The 17,165-nt window shown below is 24.4% G+C and overlaps 6 protein-coding genes across 19 annotated transcripts; 3 read left to right on the forward strand and 3 right to left on the reverse strand.

Moving 5' to 3' along the window:
* Nucleotides 1-184: 184 nt before the first annotated feature.
* On the forward strand, nucleotides 185-3,228 carry LOC551766 (ATP synthase subunit beta, mitochondrial). The gene is made up of 7 exons (XM_006564829.3): nucleotides 185-371; nucleotides 1,196-1,402; nucleotides 1,504-1,767; nucleotides 1,848-2,191; nucleotides 2,272-2,497; nucleotides 2,590-2,819; nucleotides 2,897-3,228. The coding sequence occupies exons 1-7, from the start codon at nucleotides 266-268 to the stop codon at nucleotides 3,068-3,070; spliced, it is 1,551 nt and encodes a 516-aa protein (XP_006564892.1). The 5' UTR covers nucleotides 185-265; the 3' UTR covers nucleotides 3,071-3,228.
* Nucleotides 3,229-3,433: 205 nt separating this feature from the next.
* On the reverse strand, nucleotides 3,434-5,063 carry LOC551740 (non-structural maintenance of chromosome element 4). The gene is made up of 7 exons (XM_625261.6): nucleotides 4,757-5,063; nucleotides 4,601-4,693; nucleotides 4,372-4,502; nucleotides 4,178-4,292; nucleotides 3,800-4,093; nucleotides 3,610-3,725; nucleotides 3,434-3,535 (listed from the first exon to the last, which is right to left on the reverse strand). Exons 1-7 carry the CDS (start codon nucleotides 4,860-4,862, stop codon nucleotides 3,479-3,481), a joined length of 912 nt encoding a protein of 303 aa, XP_625264.2. The 5' UTR covers nucleotides 4,863-5,063; the 3' UTR covers nucleotides 3,434-3,478.
* A 26-nt stretch (nucleotides 5,064-5,089) lies between these two features.
* LOC551708 (vacuolar protein sorting-associated protein 41 homolog) lies at nucleotides 5,090-11,262 on the forward strand. Of its 3 annotated transcripts, none has more exons than XM_016916163.1 (14): nucleotides 5,090-5,382; nucleotides 5,449-5,586; nucleotides 5,821-6,103; nucleotides 6,179-6,377; nucleotides 6,448-6,602; nucleotides 6,669-6,921; nucleotides 7,000-7,264; nucleotides 7,338-7,829; nucleotides 7,906-8,233; nucleotides 8,336-8,572; nucleotides 8,746-8,790; nucleotides 8,861-8,934; nucleotides 9,003-9,061; nucleotides 10,759-11,262. In XM_016916163.1, exons 1-13 carry the CDS (start codon nucleotides 5,362-5,364, stop codon nucleotides 9,054-9,056), a joined length of 2,544 nt encoding a protein of 847 aa, XP_016771652.1. In that variant the 5' UTR covers nucleotides 5,090-5,361; the 3' UTR covers nucleotides 9,057-9,061; nucleotides 10,759-11,262. The 3 variants fall into 3 exon arrangements, with proteins under 3 accessions (XP_016771652.1, XP_016771653.1, XP_624100.3); XM_016916164.1 differs by having other exon boundaries at nucleotides 8,339-8,572; XM_624097.5 differs by having other exon boundaries at nucleotides 6,681-6,921.
* LOC107963972 lies at nucleotides 9,068-9,744 on the reverse strand. The gene is made up of 3 exons (XM_016916001.2): nucleotides 9,541-9,744; nucleotides 9,300-9,473; nucleotides 9,068-9,213 (listed from the first exon to the last, which is right to left on the reverse strand). Exons 1-3 carry the CDS (start codon nucleotides 9,715-9,717, stop codon nucleotides 9,121-9,123), a joined length of 444 nt encoding a protein of 147 aa, XP_016771490.1. The 5' UTR covers nucleotides 9,718-9,744; the 3' UTR covers nucleotides 9,068-9,120.
* On the reverse strand, nucleotides 9,568-11,919 carry LOC100578998 (ciliogenesis-associated TTC17-interacting protein). The gene is made up of 5 exons (XM_026445181.1): nucleotides 11,875-11,919; nucleotides 10,739-11,061; nucleotides 10,406-10,664; nucleotides 10,065-10,349; nucleotides 9,568-9,985 (listed from the first exon to the last, which is right to left on the reverse strand). The coding sequence occupies exons 1-5, from the start codon at nucleotides 11,917-11,919 to the stop codon at nucleotides 9,797-9,799; spliced, it is 1,101 nt and encodes a 366-aa protein (XP_026300966.1). The 3' UTR covers nucleotides 9,568-9,796.
* An 18-nt stretch (nucleotides 11,920-11,937) lies between these two features.
* On the forward strand, nucleotides 11,938-17,057 carry LOC413909 (tyrosine--tRNA ligase, cytoplasmic). 12 transcript variants are annotated; one of them, XM_026445016.1, is made up of 16 exons: nucleotides 11,938-12,212; nucleotides 12,305-12,529; nucleotides 12,616-12,805; nucleotides 12,886-13,020; nucleotides 13,124-13,319; nucleotides 13,397-13,588; nucleotides 13,686-13,787; nucleotides 13,850-13,971; nucleotides 14,039-14,128; nucleotides 14,931-15,334; nucleotides 15,404-15,666; nucleotides 15,758-15,973; nucleotides 16,050-16,241; nucleotides 16,329-16,593; nucleotides 16,664-16,805; nucleotides 16,882-17,057. In XM_026445016.1, exons 1-16 carry the CDS (start codon nucleotides 11,953-11,955, stop codon nucleotides 16,993-16,995), a joined length of 3,108 nt encoding a protein of 1,035 aa, XP_026300801.1. In that variant the 5' UTR covers nucleotides 11,938-11,952; the 3' UTR covers nucleotides 16,996-17,057. The 12 variants fall into 12 exon arrangements, with proteins under 12 accessions (XP_026300801.1, XP_016771654.2, XP_016771655.2 ...); XM_026445013.1 differs by lacking the exons at nucleotides 11,938-12,212; nucleotides 12,305-12,529; nucleotides 12,616-12,805; nucleotides 12,886-13,020; nucleotides 13,397-13,588 and having other exon boundaries at nucleotides 13,190-13,319; XM_026445014.1 differs by lacking the exons at nucleotides 11,938-12,212; nucleotides 12,305-12,529; nucleotides 12,616-12,805; ... (1 more) ...; nucleotides 13,124-13,319; nucleotides 13,397-13,588 and having other exon boundaries at nucleotides 13,705-13,787; nucleotides 13,850-13,909.
* The last annotated feature ends 108 nt before the right edge of the window (nucleotides 17,058-17,165 follow it).

Raw genomic sequence — 17,165 nt, forward strand, 5'->3', positions numbered from 1 at the left:
TGCAATTACATAATAACAAATCAAGTATTCATTAAACGAATATTTTTCTCCAATCATATTGTATTTTAAAAAAGAGAGAAAGTATTTCTCTTTAAGAATGCGGCATAAAGAAGGGCACAACGATTTGATGCCGCACAACGAATAAAGATGCGCTAGATATATGCGCAATGATAGAATTTTGTGTATGCGCATACGCTGCTGGTACAGTACTATCCATACGAATTAAAGACCATTCCGGTCACTCTTCTTCACTTGGCCGGTTAAAATGTTGAATGTCGTATCGAAAGCTGCCGCTGGCGCCTTAAGGGCCGTCAAGCCTTCTATCCTTCAAAATGAAATTACCAAAATTTCGGGAGCATTATCAGTAAATAGTAAGTATTAGAAAATATCATTTCTTAAGTTTCATTGTTTTTCAACTTTAACACTGTGCTTTGTGAGATTATATTCTATAGACAATATTCAATATTTAATTACGTTATTATTTAATATAATTTATTATTCTTTTTTATATTTCTATAAAATATAATTTTTGTTTATTTAATTGACATCTAAATATTAAGAAAAAAATATTCAATTGATTATATAATCCATATTATTTGATCAAACCACAGTAGTAATTCTACTGTACCAATATGGCGGCATTAAGGTCATCGATTCATTTTTGAATGCATCGAAATAATTTGTCAAAGTTTATAATTATTCACTTGTTTCAATTATAATTGAAATTTTATCTAATTTCTATTTTATATTTTATATTATAAGAAATTTATTGTTTTATTATTTTTTTTTATTATAAGTCATATTTTATAGGAATATCTTCATCTTTCAAGTCTTTTATAGACTTTTATTATTTTTAATAATATTATTATGTAATTTAGATTTTATATATTGATTTAATAAAAAATGAAATTCTTAATTTTTTAATGAAATCTACATATTATGTAACTTATCTTTCATAACTATTATCTAATATATATGTATATTTATTAAATATTAAATATAATTATAATCATACAATACTTATAATATTTAATAAATATTTATTAAAAATATGTTATTAACAATTATTTTATTTGTAATTTTTCTATATTATGAATTATGAAATATGATATTATATATTAAATATATAATTTCAGAAATAATAATTAATTATATACAAAAATAAATGTTAAGGAAAATAATTATTTACAATTAGGTAGAGATTATGCAAAAGCTGCAAGCTCCAAAGGTGGAGCTCAAGGAAAAATTGTTGCTGTCATTGGTGCAGTTGTTGATGTACAATTTGATGATGCTCTTCCTCCAATTCTTAATGCTTTGGAAGTACAAAATCGCACTCCCAGGCTAGTCCTTGAAGTAGCACAGCATTTGGGAGAAAACACAGTACGCACTATTGCTATGGATGGTAATTTCATGTTATAATTATGTATATTAAATATAAAATATAATAAAAAAAATATAGATATTTTATAAAAATTTTTTACTTACACTGAAATAATCATATAGGTACTGAGGGTCTTGTTCGTGGACAAAGTGTTCTGGATTCTGGATATCCTATTCGTATTCCTGTTGGTGCTGAGACATTGGGACGCATTATTAATGTTATTGGTGAACCAATTGATGAACGTGGACCTATTCCTACTGATAAACTTGCTCCTATCCATGCTGATGCTCCAGAATTCGTAGATATGTCTGTTGAACAGGAAATTTTAGTAACTGGAATAAAAGTTGTTGATCTTCTTGCTCCTTATGCTAAAGGAGGAAAAATAGGTAAAATTTATATTTTATACACTTATAATATACAATTTATTCATATCAATTTAATTAAATAAATATTTATATTTAAATAGGTCTATTTGGAGGTGCTGGTGTCGGAAAAACTGTATTAATTATGGAATTAATCAATAATGTAGCAAAAGCCCATGGTGGTTATTCTGTATTTGCTGGTGTGGGTGAACGTACTCGTGAAGGAAATGATTTATATCATGAAATGATTGAATCTGGAGTCATTTCATTGAAAGATAAAACTTCCAAGGTAGCTCTGGTATATGGTCAAATGAACGAACCTCCAGGTGCACGTGCTCGTGTCGCTTTAACTGGCTTAACCGTTGCCGAATATTTCCGTGATCAAGAAGGACAGGATGTATTACTATTCATTGATAATATCTTTAGGTTTACTCAAGCTGGTTCTGAAGTATGTATTATTATTTTTTTATCATGTTATAATTTAAATATTATATTTTTTTTATTAAATATTTTTTGTTTTTTTTTAAGGTATCAGCTTTGTTAGGTCGTATCCCATCTGCTGTAGGTTATCAGCCAACATTAGCAACTGATATGGGTAGTATGCAGGAACGAATTACAACAACAAAAAAAGGATCTATTACTTCTGTGCAAGCTATTTATGTACCTGCTGATGATTTGACAGATCCTGCGCCTGCCACTACCTTTGCTCATTTAGACGCTACAACTGTATTGTCTCGAGCTATTGCTGAATTAGGTAAATATAAATACTTATTTTTATAGTTTTTATATTAAAATTCAATAATGTGAAAATTTATAATTTTCTCTTTTTTTTGGATATTATATTAGGTATCTATCCTGCTGTCGATCCCCTTGATTCCACTTCTCGTATCATGGATCCTAATATAATTGGTGCTGAACATTATAATGTTGCTCGTGGCGTACAGAAAATCTTACAGGATTACAAATCACTTCAAGATATTATTGCTATCTTAGGTATGGATGAATTATCAGAAGAAGATAAACTCACTGTTGCACGTGCACGTAAAATTCAGAGGTTCTTGTCTCAACCATTCCAGGTATATATACTGAATATATATTTTACGATATTAAAAATATTTCATAATATTATTTTTAATTAATTTTCTTTATATAGGTTGCTGAGGTATTTACTGGTCACGCTGGTAAATTAGTACCATTAGAAGAAACTATTAAAGGATTTAAGAAAATTCTTGCTGGAGATTATGATCATTTGCCAGAAGTTGCATTCTACATGGTCGGTCCAATCGAAGAAGTAGTAGCAAAAGCAGAATCATTGGCAAAACAATAAATTAATTCACAGTCATTAATCATGTCATTAAAAAGTAATTAAAACGATCTTCTAATAATACAAGCCTGTTTCATTTTTTCTATAAATATTAGTTTTTATCCAAAAATATAGGGATTTTTAAATAACAATATACGTGGATTAGAAGATTGTTTTCCGTTCGAAATTTCACAAAAAGTACATAAATTTTTCGAAAACATCATGAACATAATTAATCATAAATTTTATATAAATTGTGTAATTTTGTTCCAGATGTTTTCATATTAAATTAATATTGTTATTATTTATAACATATACTTTAATATTATAGTATATGTTAGAAATTAATAAAAATTTTACAAAAATATAAAGAAAAAAGGCCAAATATTTTTTGTTTTTACAAAATATTTTTCGTTTAAGATAAAAAGAAAATTATTTTATTTCAGATTCAATTAATGGATTTTCCAGTCGATAAATATTTTTCAGGATCTAAAATATAAAATGAATATCAAGAAAAAAAAATACATAATTTGAAAAACTGCTATTTAAAATAGCAGCATTACCTTCCATTGTTCCATGTTTAAATACATTACATTTTGAATATTTTCGATATTTCCTGTCTTCACTTGAGCTGTCATATCTTTAGTACAAGGTTGAACAACTAGTATTCCAGATGCATCTATCAAGAAAATAATATTTAATAAATAGAAATTTATATAGATTTTAATAATTGCAAAAACTAACTAATTGTACCTTTTGTTATTTTTATCTTTCCATCTCTAACAAGAAAAGATATTTGTAAAATATTTTGAATTGTTTTTCCAAAATCATTAGGATGTAAAATTAATTTGAAAAAATCGAGCGGTTTACGATAAATTTTATAATATTTAGAGATAAACTCTTTCATTTTTACAGTTTCTTCTGGTCCTTCTTCTTCCTTTTCAATTGTTACAACATTATCTGGTCTTTTAATTTGTGCTTGAGTTTCTTTTACTCTTACAGGTTTTTTTTTATTAATTTCTTTTTTTTCTAATGGTGTTAAAGTACCTAAAAGTATACATGAAATAAATATATAATGTAATAAAAAATAAATATTAATTATACAAATTTTATAGTAAAATTGAATAAAACCTAATAATGTACTATATTGAGGTGTTCTTTTAAAGCATTTTATAACTTGCGATTCCAAAAGTGACCAATCTGGTGTTTCTGGTTCTACATCTGGAAGTTGTTTTACATATTGTACCTAAATTAAATAAATGTATGAATTTTATTTTTGAACAATTATTAAAAACAAAAAATTTATCATTATTAGTAATACATACTATTTTTTTAGCAAATTCTATATAATTATATGAGCATACAACTTTTGTTAAGGATCTTGTACAATGTTTTAAAACATTAGAAGATATGTGCATCATTTCTGAATCCATTAATACTTCTTCTTGATTATGTACTAAAAAAATAATAAAGATAATTATATAATTAAATAATAAAAATGCATAAACAAAAAATTAAATTAAATGAAATAAAACATATTCAGAAATTAGGTACCCTTTTCTTCTATACTTGTTTCAGAATTTATATTGTCTGTTTCTTCCATGCATAATTCCAGAGTTTTTATAGTTTCATCATTAATTGATTCTTCTGAAAAATTTATATTAAATATAATATTTATTTTTCTTTTATAATATATATTCAAAATCTTACGTAAAGATTGAGCTTTAGTTATTATTTTCCTTAAAATTTCTTTGCGTTTTTGTGGTGTTCGTGAGATTGTTGTACTTTCATCAGACATAGAATTGTTTGTTGACATTTTGAATTATTTTGTTGAAGAAATTTAATTAAATTAAAAATAATTTATCTATAAATATTTATACGAATATCTATAAATATTTATTATATGATAATAATTAATTAAACAAACATTGTTTTTATGCAATAGATATAATAGAAAAATTGCTTTCTTTATTATCATAATCAGTACACCTAGCACTAACTCACATTAACCTTTCATCACAGTAAAACAAACTATATTAATATTTATTAGTATAGTATATTAGAACTGAATTACTGTATTGATATGATTGTCTTTTTGAAATATATTTAGTGAAAATGTATTTTTAAAAATTTTTAATATATTCATTCTGTAATGATTGTTTTGTAATGTTAATCAATGTAAAGTGCAAATAACGAAACAAAATTAGAAAAAGAAAAATTTGTGATATATAAGTAAAAGGTTTCAAAGGTTTTGACATTTCGTGATTACGAACATTGACAAATTTCTCTTTAACCAAAAAATTAAAGAAACGGGCATGGAAAATACCTCAAATAAGGTATTATTTAAAGTTTTTCAAAAATAAAAGATGCTAAAGTATCAATTGTATCAAATTATTTTATAGGAAGATCAAAATAATCAAGATGATTCAGACTCTGAAGTAGATGAAGTAGAACCTAGGCTTAAATACGTCAGAGTACGAAATGATTTGGAACATATATTGCAAAATGATGCAGCTAGTTGCATTGCAGTACATCCTAAGGTATGAAATATAATCACTAATTTATAAACATGTTAAAGTTAATAATAATAATTTCAAGTTATGAAAAGGTTAACCATAATAAAATTTATATATATAAATTTTATAAATTCTGAATTTTGGTCATAATTTTTTGTATAATATAAATGAAATATTTAATATATATATTCTTTTTAAATTACAATAGCTATATAATTTATTATATTTATATATTATAATAAATTAATTTTTGTTTAGTTCCTATGTCTGGGATCACATTGGGGTATGATACATCTTTTAGATCATCAAGGAAATAATATACAATCTAAAAGTTTGCAAGCACATACAGTTGCTGTTAATCAGATATCTATAGATCAGAATGGAGATTTCATTGCATCATGTAGTGATGATGGAAAAGTTTTTATATATGGTCTTTATAGTACAGAAAATAATCATAATATGAGTATGGGTAGATTAGTTAAAAGTATAGCTATAGACCCAAATTATTACAAAAGTGGTAGTGGAAGAAGATTTATCACAGGTTATTTTATTTTATATATTTAATTTTTTAAGACAAGTTAAAGTTTAGTTTTTTTGAAATAAAAATTATTTTTAGGAGATGATAAATTGGTTTTGTATGAAAAAACTTTTTTATCTCGAATGAAACTAACTGTACTATGTGATGCAGAAGGAGGAGTAAGATCAATTGCGTGGATTAGTCACTTTGTGGCTTGGGCATCTGATACTGGTGTTAGAATTTATGATTTAAATGCCAGATGTTCATTAGGTCTTATTAAATGGAGTAAATCTGCTGAGTAAGTAAAAAAATGATATTACAAAAATTCTATATGATATCAAGATTAAAATAATTTTTCTTTGATATAGTGCATTACCAGAACATTATAGATGTAATCTTCGATGGTCAGATGAAAGAACATTACTAATTGGTTGGGTTGATATAGTACGAATTTGTCAAATTAGGAAAAGATCAACACAAGAAATGGTTAATAGAGACTTACCAGAATATGTAGTAGATCCAGGTATACATTTTATAGCTTGTAAATTATAGAAATACAATAAAGAAATACAATTATAGAATAATAAAGTATTAATTTTAGTTTCAACTTTTCGAGTGGATTTTTACATTTCTGGTATTGCACCTTTAGAAAATCAATTAGTATTATTGGGTTGTTTGAAAGAGTTAGATGAAAATGGAAAAAGTCAGAGACCAACATTGCATGTTATTGAACCAAAATATCAGGTTTTCTCTCTTGTCTGTGCAAATTCCCTTACACTTCGTGGCTATAAAGAATATAGCTGTAATGATTATCATTTAGATTGTCTAAAAGAAGAAAATAGGTATTTATATTCAAAAATAAATATTCATTTCTATTAAATTTATTATTTTAAAACTAATTCTTTTATATATATTTATAGATTTTTCATTGTAAGCCCAAAAGATATTGTTATAGCTAGTTTATATGATGCAGATGATAGAATAGAATGGTTATTAAATCATAGAAAATTTGAACAAGCATTAGAAGCAGTAACAGTGAATAATGGCAAAAACTGTAAAAAATATACTTTAGTTGATGTTGGTCGTGTATATTTAGATCATTTGTTAGCTTGTGGAAAATATGATGAAGCAGGCAAACTCTGCTTAAAAATTTTAGGAAAAGATAAAAAATTATGGGAGGAAGAAGTTGGTATTATTTTTTTTTAAGTTATTTGTTTTATTTATAATTTTACTTATTTTTTTTTGTATTTTTTTGTAGGTATATAAATTTGCAAGAGTTCATCAGTTGCGATCTATTTCTTCTTATCTTCCAAGAGGTGATGTAACATTAGATCCATTAATTTATGAAATGGTTCTTTATGAATATTTGAAAATGGATCCTGATGGGTTTCTTCAACTAGTCAAAGAATGGTCTCCAAAATTGTATAAAGTTGCAGCTGTTGTAAATGGTGTTTTAGAACATCTTTTAATTCATAATCAACGACAAAATGTACTGTTAGAAGCTTTAGCTATTTTATACATTCACGATGAGAAGTACGACAAAGCATTAGCTATGTATTTAAAATTGAGACATAAGGATGTATTTCAACTTATTCAAAAATATCAATTGTATAATACTGTTTACGATATGATAGAAGGTTTAATGGATTTAGACGCGGAACGTGCTATACAATTTTTTTTAGAAAAAGACAGAGTGCCATCTGATATTGTTGTACAAAAATTACAGCATAATCATCGATATTTATATTTGGTAAGATATCAAAAATACTATATGAAATATATATTATAATTTCTTTTTTCTAATACTTAAAGATAATTTATAATAGTATTTAGATGCATTAGATAAAAAAGATACAAAAGGTACATACCATGGATTGCTAGTCCAACTTTATGCTAATTACTCGAGAGATAAATTATTACCACTTTTACGTCGTTCTGATAATTATCCAATACAACAAGCATTAGATATTTGTAGTCAGAAAAAATTCTATCCAGAAATGGTGTATTTACTTGGTAGAATTGGAAATACTTCTGAAGCTTTAGCACTTATGACTAGAGAATTGAATGATATGGAGAGTGCAATTACATTTTGTCAGGAACATGATGATGAAGAATTGTGGAATGATTTGATTATTTATTCTTTAGATAAGCCTAGTAAGAAATTAAAATAATATATTTTATTAAATTATAATATTATAATATTAAATTCTCCAACTGTAATATATTAAAATTATAATATTAAAATGTTTCTTTCAGAAGCTATTACATTTCTCTTGCAAAAAATAGGCACATATGTTGATCCTAGACTTATGGTAGAAAGAATAAAACCATCTCTAGAAATTCCAGGCTTGAAAAAAGCTTTAGTTAAAATGATGTGTGATTATAATCTTCAAGTTTCAGTACAAGAAGGATGTAAACAAATTTTATCTAATGATTATTTTAATTTACATGAAAGATTAGTTAAATGTCATCAAAAAGGAATATTTATAGATGGTTAGTAATAAATGATTATAAATTATTTAATTATAAAAATAATTGTAATTATAACAGAATGTAAGCAAATTTTATAAGAATTTCAATTATATTGTTAATAATATTATAATAATTTTTTCTTATAATTATAATAATTATAATTCTTAATAATTACATAATTTCTTTTCTTTTAGATGATCAAATGTGTGGAGCTTGTCATAGAAAAATAATTATAAGAGGTATCTAAAATAAGCTATTTAAATACAATATTAATAACATTTTGATTGTAATATATTATTTTTATTACAGAACCAAGAAATTTAGTAGTATTTTATTGTAAACATTCGTTTCATGAAGACTGTTTACCAAATTTCGAAGTAGTAGTATGTATCTTAATTTTAAATAATTTAAATATTTTTCAATTTTTATATGTTTTAATTTTATTTTTTAGGAAAATTGTGTTATATGTAATTCCCAAAAAGATACATCTCCTAACAGACAATGATACAGGTAAATTTTAGCATTAATTGAAAATAATGTTTATAGTCTCAAATACAATTTATACCTATTTAGTCTTTTAATTTGTGTAATATTTGATCTATGATAGAACATTTTGTACATATTTTAGAAACTTTAGAACATTCAGAACATTTCGTATAAGACTGAAAATTAAATAATTGTATGAATGTTTTATAAATATAATATAATATATGTATATAATTTTATTATAAATATATATAAAATTTACTTTATATTTGTCATAAATTTTAATAATAGCTTCATATTGATCACAAGTTTTTTTTAATTGTGAAGGAAAATTAGATTCATGATTTATTGAAGTAGATGCATCTAATTTTTCTTCAATATCAGACATAAAATCATTTGAATTTTTTGAATCAATAGAGCTTATAACTTTGGGATTCTGAAATTGATTATTTATAATTATTATACAGTATATTATATTATATAATGTATATTAAAATATTTACTTTCTCATGATTTTCTTGTGTGAAACATGTAGTTTCTTGCGAACAAATTTCTTTCAATGCAGTACAATCAACATAAAATCCACAGATATTGCATAAAGTATCCAAGTTCTTTTCTGTGAGCTGTGATGTTACATTATTATCATAATCTTCTTTCAATGTACTGGTCTCCCAAGTCATTGGATTTTTTGCAAATGCTTTAAAATGTTGTATTGTAAAGTCTATCACATTTTCTGGTTTTACTGTGGAGACCAGTAAATTATAAAGATATTAATATATTATTGTAAAAAGTGAAATGCAATTTGACCTGTTTAAGAACTATTGGTACAATGTTTTCCCAATCGAGAAATTGATTACCAACTAACAGTATTTGAATATAATCTGCAATTAATTGTTTTATTTCCGGATGATCAGCTAAGTATTCCGTTTCTTCAGCGATTTTGGAAAACTATTAATAATATATGTATAAAATATGTATTTTATTTTTATAAGTTATTTTACATTAAAATATATTAAATATTACTTACTTTTATATCTAAATATTTAGAAAACATTTCAATATCTTTGTTCCAAGAATCTTTTAATGGTGTTTCTATTCTTATTGTTTTACTTGGAATATTTAAATCTGCTAATGGATTAATTTTCAAAATATATGGCACATCTAACCAATTATGTCGGAGTATTCTACCTTTTGCTGTTAAATATGTTCTCATAGTATGAACAGTTCCATCTTCTCTGCATAGTTTTCGTTCAATCGTATAAACATTTAATACACGATTATCTAATTCCATACATTCGGTAGGAGTACATATCTAATAAAAAATGTATTTCGTTATTTAAATTCATCAATATGTTCATATTTTCTTACATAATTAGATTCTGTGGAATCTCCATCTATAGAAATGCTTTGAAAAGATAATATTCCTTCATAATTTATAAGTGCTAAATATCGCATAAGTAATATATTTGCTCCTTCACTTATTAATCTACTGTTAGTATAAAAGGATAAGTCTTTAATTTCCGAAGATTTATCGCACGGACAAGTGTGTGTTAATTTTACATGGTAACAATTATCTTCTATTCCTATAAATATTGTTTTTTCATATAGACCATTTTCGTAAATGAATCTATAATATTAATGCAATATTATTTTTTTTTAAAAATATATAAAAAATATAAGTTTACTTAAAAATTAACAAACTCTGTCCTCTTTTCTTCTAGGCAATGAAATTTCGATGTCACTGAACTGATAACTTTTGACCCACCGAAATGACCATCAATAGACATCGAAGATTGTACATGTACTAAAAATTCTTGAGCTTTAGGCCCAATGGATTCTACCAGAATAGAATAACTGCCTATTGGCTTCATATCCTTCATAGATTCATTTTTTAAACAAACTATTAAGCTTTCTCGAAAACATAAAGCTGCTCGTTTTATATAGTCTGAAGTACAAAAAAAGGAAGGATATAATATATTGAAAAGATGGCATAATATTTTTTTCAACAAAAATCTATGTCTAATCTATTAATATAACTTCTAGACATTCCATATATAATTCATTTCACCAGCGACGAATAAATTTATAATTTATATATATTGTATATTTTTCTATATCGTTCGTGAATATTTACTTGTTTTATTTATAGAATATTTTTATTCGTTGTTGGAGAAACTCGGTTTCTTATTGAAAAAATTTTAATATTTATCATTAATACATAATTATTTTGTTTGATCGACCGGAAATTAATAATTTATTGTACATACTAATGTATACTAAGATTTGAAAATGAAATTATTTTACAATAAAATATAAAGAAATTACAATTTATACTTTAATATGTACAGTAAAAAATTTATCAAATTGTGATACAATATATAATATCATGTATTTTATATAAAGATTATTGTATAAAATGATTTTGATATGTTCTATGGTAATTTAGAGATTTTATGATATAGATTTCACGCATAATATTACAATAATTCTTAGAATATTTTACTTAATTATTTTCCATGTAAATATCAATGTCTAAGTTGCAATGTAGAACATGTAAAATATAATTAATATATACATTTTTTACGTCGCTTAGAAAGTTGTACTTTTCTATGGCAATTTATTACAATGAAAATATTTATACATTTATTATGAAAAAGGAAAAAAGAATAAATTTACCAATTGAAAATTCAGGAATCCATTTTCGAATATCAAATAGTTTACAAAAAATTTCTTTCTTATCTGACATTTTGGTTTTTTTAATTTTTTTATTTAAATATGAAAAAAAAGAAAAAAGAAAACAAAAAAAACTAACATCATTTGTCTGATTTAAAAGTAACTTCTCTTGAAATATATATTAAAATTCTAAAACCATATGATATCATTGTATCATTTTATAAAGTAATTACAGAATAAAGATGCGACGAATGCGAAAGAGATTATTAGATGTTCATGTTTGCGAATTACCAAAAAAATCTGACAGTAATTTACCAAAATTACCTCCAAATGCAAGATTTTATACTCGTTGGAAACGAAATTTTCAGAAAATTTTTCTTGTTTGTATAACTCATCCTTTAACTCGGAATTACTTACGTAGTTTAGCCGCGATTGCTTTTGAAAAGAGAAGACATGGGCGTTCTACAACATGGTGGGTAATACATCCTTGTAGTAACTTAAGGTAATTTTAATTTTTTCAAAATATATAATTAAGAATATAATAATATAATTAAGATAAGAAGATAATTTTAAAATAAATTTATATTTATACAGATATTATTGGGATTTCTTAATGACATTTACATTTCTGTACATGTTTGTTGTAATACCATATATTTTGGCATTTCATAGAGTAGCTAAAAGTTCTGATCCAAAAATTTGGAATTTAGTACATCCTGCATATATTATTTGCATATGCGATATTGGATTTAATATGATAACTGGTTTTGAATCAAAGGATGGTCATGAAGTTTTTCTTGATCCAATTTTGATAATACAGTAATTCATTAATTTATTTAACTTTTTAAATTTAAATTGATGCTTTAATTGATGAAATATATTTTTAAAACAAGTGTTATTTTTAGAAATTATATGAAAGGATATTTTTTTTTCGATCTTATATCATCAATTCCATATGTTTGGTTTTATCAAGATCGCATTTTACCTCCTGGACCTAATTCAAATTCTTTATTATTGATTCCCGAATTTTTTCCACTTTTAAAAATTATACGTATTTTTACATTACGTCACTACATCGGACAAATACTTAACACAGTAAGAAATAGATATAGAAAAATTTAAAAATGTGAAAAAAGTAACTTAAATTTATTAAGATATAAACATATCTTCTCTAGTATTTTGTACTTTCACACGCTCAAGAAAAAATTATATGGTTATTCATTTTGATATTATTATTATTTCATTGGAGTAGTTGTACAACAATCCTTTTCCCATTTATCATAGCACATATAAATGCTGAAACTTTAAAAGTATGTATATTCAAATTTCCTTATCTTATGTTTATTTTATTTCTCAAATTAATGATTTGCTATTTATAAATATTAGTATTAATATGAGTTATAAATACTACAGGATTCAGATATGTATTTAATTACTTCCAAATTATATGAGAAATCTGACTATGATATTTATTTAATGTATTTTCATATTGGCATGAGTAATATTATGGCATCGACTTGTTTAGAATTTTATTCCCTGGGTAAAATGGATATAATAACCCGTTGTATTTTACTGTTGTTTGGAAAAGCATGTATAATTTATTTTTTAGGTAATTTTTTTCATTTTTGATACAATTAATTATTTGTTAAGAATAATTTTTTTAAATTATTTTTCATATTATGACAGTTATAATCTTACAATTGATTGAATCAGCTGCAGAAGCAGAATTAAAGTATCAACAAGTTATATATCAAGTAAAAGAATATATTCATCAAAAAAAATTTCCAGAAAATCTTAAAAAAAGACTTATTGATTATTACGAATATCGTTTTCAAGGCAGTTACTTTAAAGAAAATGCAATATATCGTACTTTATCAAGTTAATATTTAATTTGAATATTTAATTTGAAGAAACTTTGTATCAATAATTTGATTTTTTGTAAATATATATTTTTATTATTTACTTTTATATTTAGATCTTTTAAATCAAGAAATTATGATGCACAGTACCCGTGGATTGTTAGATACAGCAACCATTTTGCATCATTTGCCACGCAATGTTATTGGAAATTTAATGGGTAAAATAAAAATATGTTTTTATTTTGAAAAATTTTTTATTTTCAATGTTAAATTTTTATAGAAATTTTAAAACCAGTCATTTATCTTAATGAAGATATCATATATAAAAGTAAAACTGAAGGTGAATGTATGTTCTTTATAGTTAGTGGAACTGTTGCTCTTATTACATTCTCTGGAAAAGAAGTATGCAAATTTATTTTATATTAATATATGTTATAAAAATAATAAAAATTAATAATTTATTTTTAAGATATGTCATGAAAAAGATGGAGGTTACTTTGGTGAAGCAGCTATAATATTTCCAGACCGAAAAAGATTAGAAACTGTAATCGCGCTAGAAGTATGTGAATTAGTTCGTTTAGATCGCCGTGATTTTAAACGTATGTTTCCTACAACATCAATTCTTTATAAAAGATTGGAAAATGTTGCTAAACAAAGATATGAAAAAATTAATAAACTTGAGAGAATAGATTCAGCACTTGATTTACGAATTAGAGATAATATTGATTGATAATATTGATGACAACGAATTAAAATTATTTAATATAAATATTATTAAATATTAAATATTTAATTTTATATAATAATTTCAAAATTAAAAAAAAACATATTATTCTAAATTCATAATGAATTGTAATTCGAAAGTATATATGTTCTTATATGCTTGAATATCTTATTCATATTCTACACTCTTACTATACCTTCAGTAGCACATGCGTTCAACTTATCAACTTTTTTCGGGTTTACTATATCCGAAAAAAAATTTATTGTATTTGAGAAGTTATGCAATGTAATTGATTTAATATTAAGATAATAATTTATATAAGTAGTTTAATTATTTTTTAATTTTGATTTTCAATTGATTTATTTCGAACAGATGTTAAGTAAATTAAATAATTACAATTGTTATAATTATATATATTATAATATTGGTATAAGTTTATTATATTTTACTGAATTATATGTTATTTAAAATATTTGCATGAATCTAATTAGAATCAATGTTATTATAATTATAAAATTAATTATAAGGTTAAGTTTAGAAATTTGATGTGTGTTGTAAGTACACGTGGCTAAACACATGTGTCATTTTATTTAATTAATAAATGTTATCATTATATTTTTAATTTAAAAAATTTTAGTTTTATCTTTTATTTAGTGCTACAAACATGGTTGAACTGAAATGGGAAGAAAAATATGAACTCATCACAAGAAATTTAGCTGAGTGGCTTGGTGATGAAAAACTTAAAAGTATTCTCAAACAACGAGATTTGAAGCTTTATTGGGGTACTGCTACAACTGGTAAACCTCATATTGGCTATTTTACACCAATGTCTAAGATAGCAGATTTCTTAAAATCTGGTGCAGAAGTTACTATATTATTTGCTGATCTTCATGCTTATTTGGATAATATGAAAGCACCATGGGAACTTTTAGAATTACGTACCCAATATTATGAAAAAGTCATTAAAGCTATGCTTAGGTCTATTGATGTACCTTTGGAAAAATTAAAGTTTGTTAAAGGAACTGATTATCAATTATCCAAGTAAATAATTATATCTAATTAAATATGAACAAAAAATTGATAGATGCTATCAATTATTTTTTATTCTAGGGAATATACATTAGATGTATATCGTTTAAGTTCTATTGTAACTGAACATGATGCAAAAAAAGCAGGTGCTGAAGTAGTTAAACAAGTTGTAAATCCTTTGCTTTCTGGATTATTATATCCAGGTTTGCAAGCTTTGGATGAACAGTATCTTAAAGTTGATGCTCAATTTGGTGGAATAGATCAAAGAAAAATTTTCACCTTTTCAGAAAAATATTTACCATTACTTGGTTATGAAAAATGTATTCATTTAATGAATCCAATGAGTATGTGTGCAATAAAAAACATTATATTAAAATCAAATACAAAAATTAATTTTTAAAATTTATAAATTATAAACACAAAATTTTATTTCAGTTCCTGGATTAGCAGGATCAAAAATGTCTTCTTCTGAAGAAGATTCAAAGATTGATTTATTAGATAATCCTGCAGCTGTTAAAAAAAAGTTAAAAAAAGCATTTTGTGAACCTGGTAATATTAATGATAATGGAGTACTTTCATTTGCCAAACATGTAATATATCCTTTATTAAAAGAAGAAGAATCTTTTAATGTATATAGAACAGCTGAATTTGGTATGTTTTAGTTTTTATTTTTAATATTTTATTAATTTTTAATAAATACAAATATATATAATACATCTTTTATTAGGTGGAGATATATCATTTGATACATATGAAGATTTAGAAAATGCATTCGCTAAGGAAGAAATACATCCTGGAGATTTAAAAAATGCAGTTGAGATTTATATCAATAAACTTTTAGATCCAATTAGAAAAGAATTTGAAACAGATTCAAAATTTAAAAATTTAGCGAATAAAGCATATCCTCCACAAAAACCAAGTAATATTTTTTTCAAATAAAACAAATATTGAACAAACTATAAATTCAAATGATAATATGAAACATTTATGTTATTATGTAATTTAGAAATTATTGAGGAATTAACACCGGCTCGATTAGATATCAGAGTTGGCAAAATAATTGAAGTATCAAAACATTCTGATGCTGATTCACTTTATGTAGAAAAAATTGATCTTGGAGAAGCTACTGGACCTCGTACAATAGTCAGTGGACTTGTAAATTATGTACCATTAGAACAAATGAAAGATAGAATGGTAGTTGTCCTTGCAAACTTGAAACCAGCAAATTTAAGAGGTGTTCAATCCCATGGAATGGTTTTATGTGCTTCAGTGTATGTTTTGATTTGATTTATAAATTTATATGTATTAGATTAAGTAATTTTTAAATTATTAACAATATAGGGATGAACCAATGAGACGAGTAGAACCATTGAGACCTCCATTAGATAGCAAGCCAGGTGAAAAAGTAATTGTGGATGGATATGAAGATGAATCACCAGATGATGTACTTAATCCCAAAAAAAAAATATGGGAAAAATTACAAGTATGCTTTTGTTTTTTATATAGTAAAATGAAAAAAGTTATATATTCACAAGTTACTATTAAATTAAATTTTTTAGGTTGATCTCGTAGTAAATGGTAATGGGGAAGCATCTTGGAGTGGAAATCTTTTACTTACTGCCAATGGTGGTAAACTTACAGCTGATAGTCTTAAAAATGTAGCGATTAAATAATAATGCTTCAGATATCTAGGTATCCATGTATTTTTATTTTTGCAAAAATTGATCAAATCTGATTTATATTGATAAGTGCTTTATATTTAAAACTGCCGTTTCTTATTTAATTGCTTGCATTACTATTTTATATTTTTGATGTAAGTATATAATATATAAAAATAGATAAG

The sequence above is a fragment of the Apis mellifera genome, linkage group LG14, assembly GCF_003254395.2.
Source record: "Apis mellifera strain DH4 linkage group LG14, Amel_HAv3.1, whole genome shotgun sequence".
NCBI classification, from domain to species: Eukaryota; Metazoa; Arthropoda; class Insecta; order Hymenoptera; family Apidae; genus Apis; species Apis mellifera.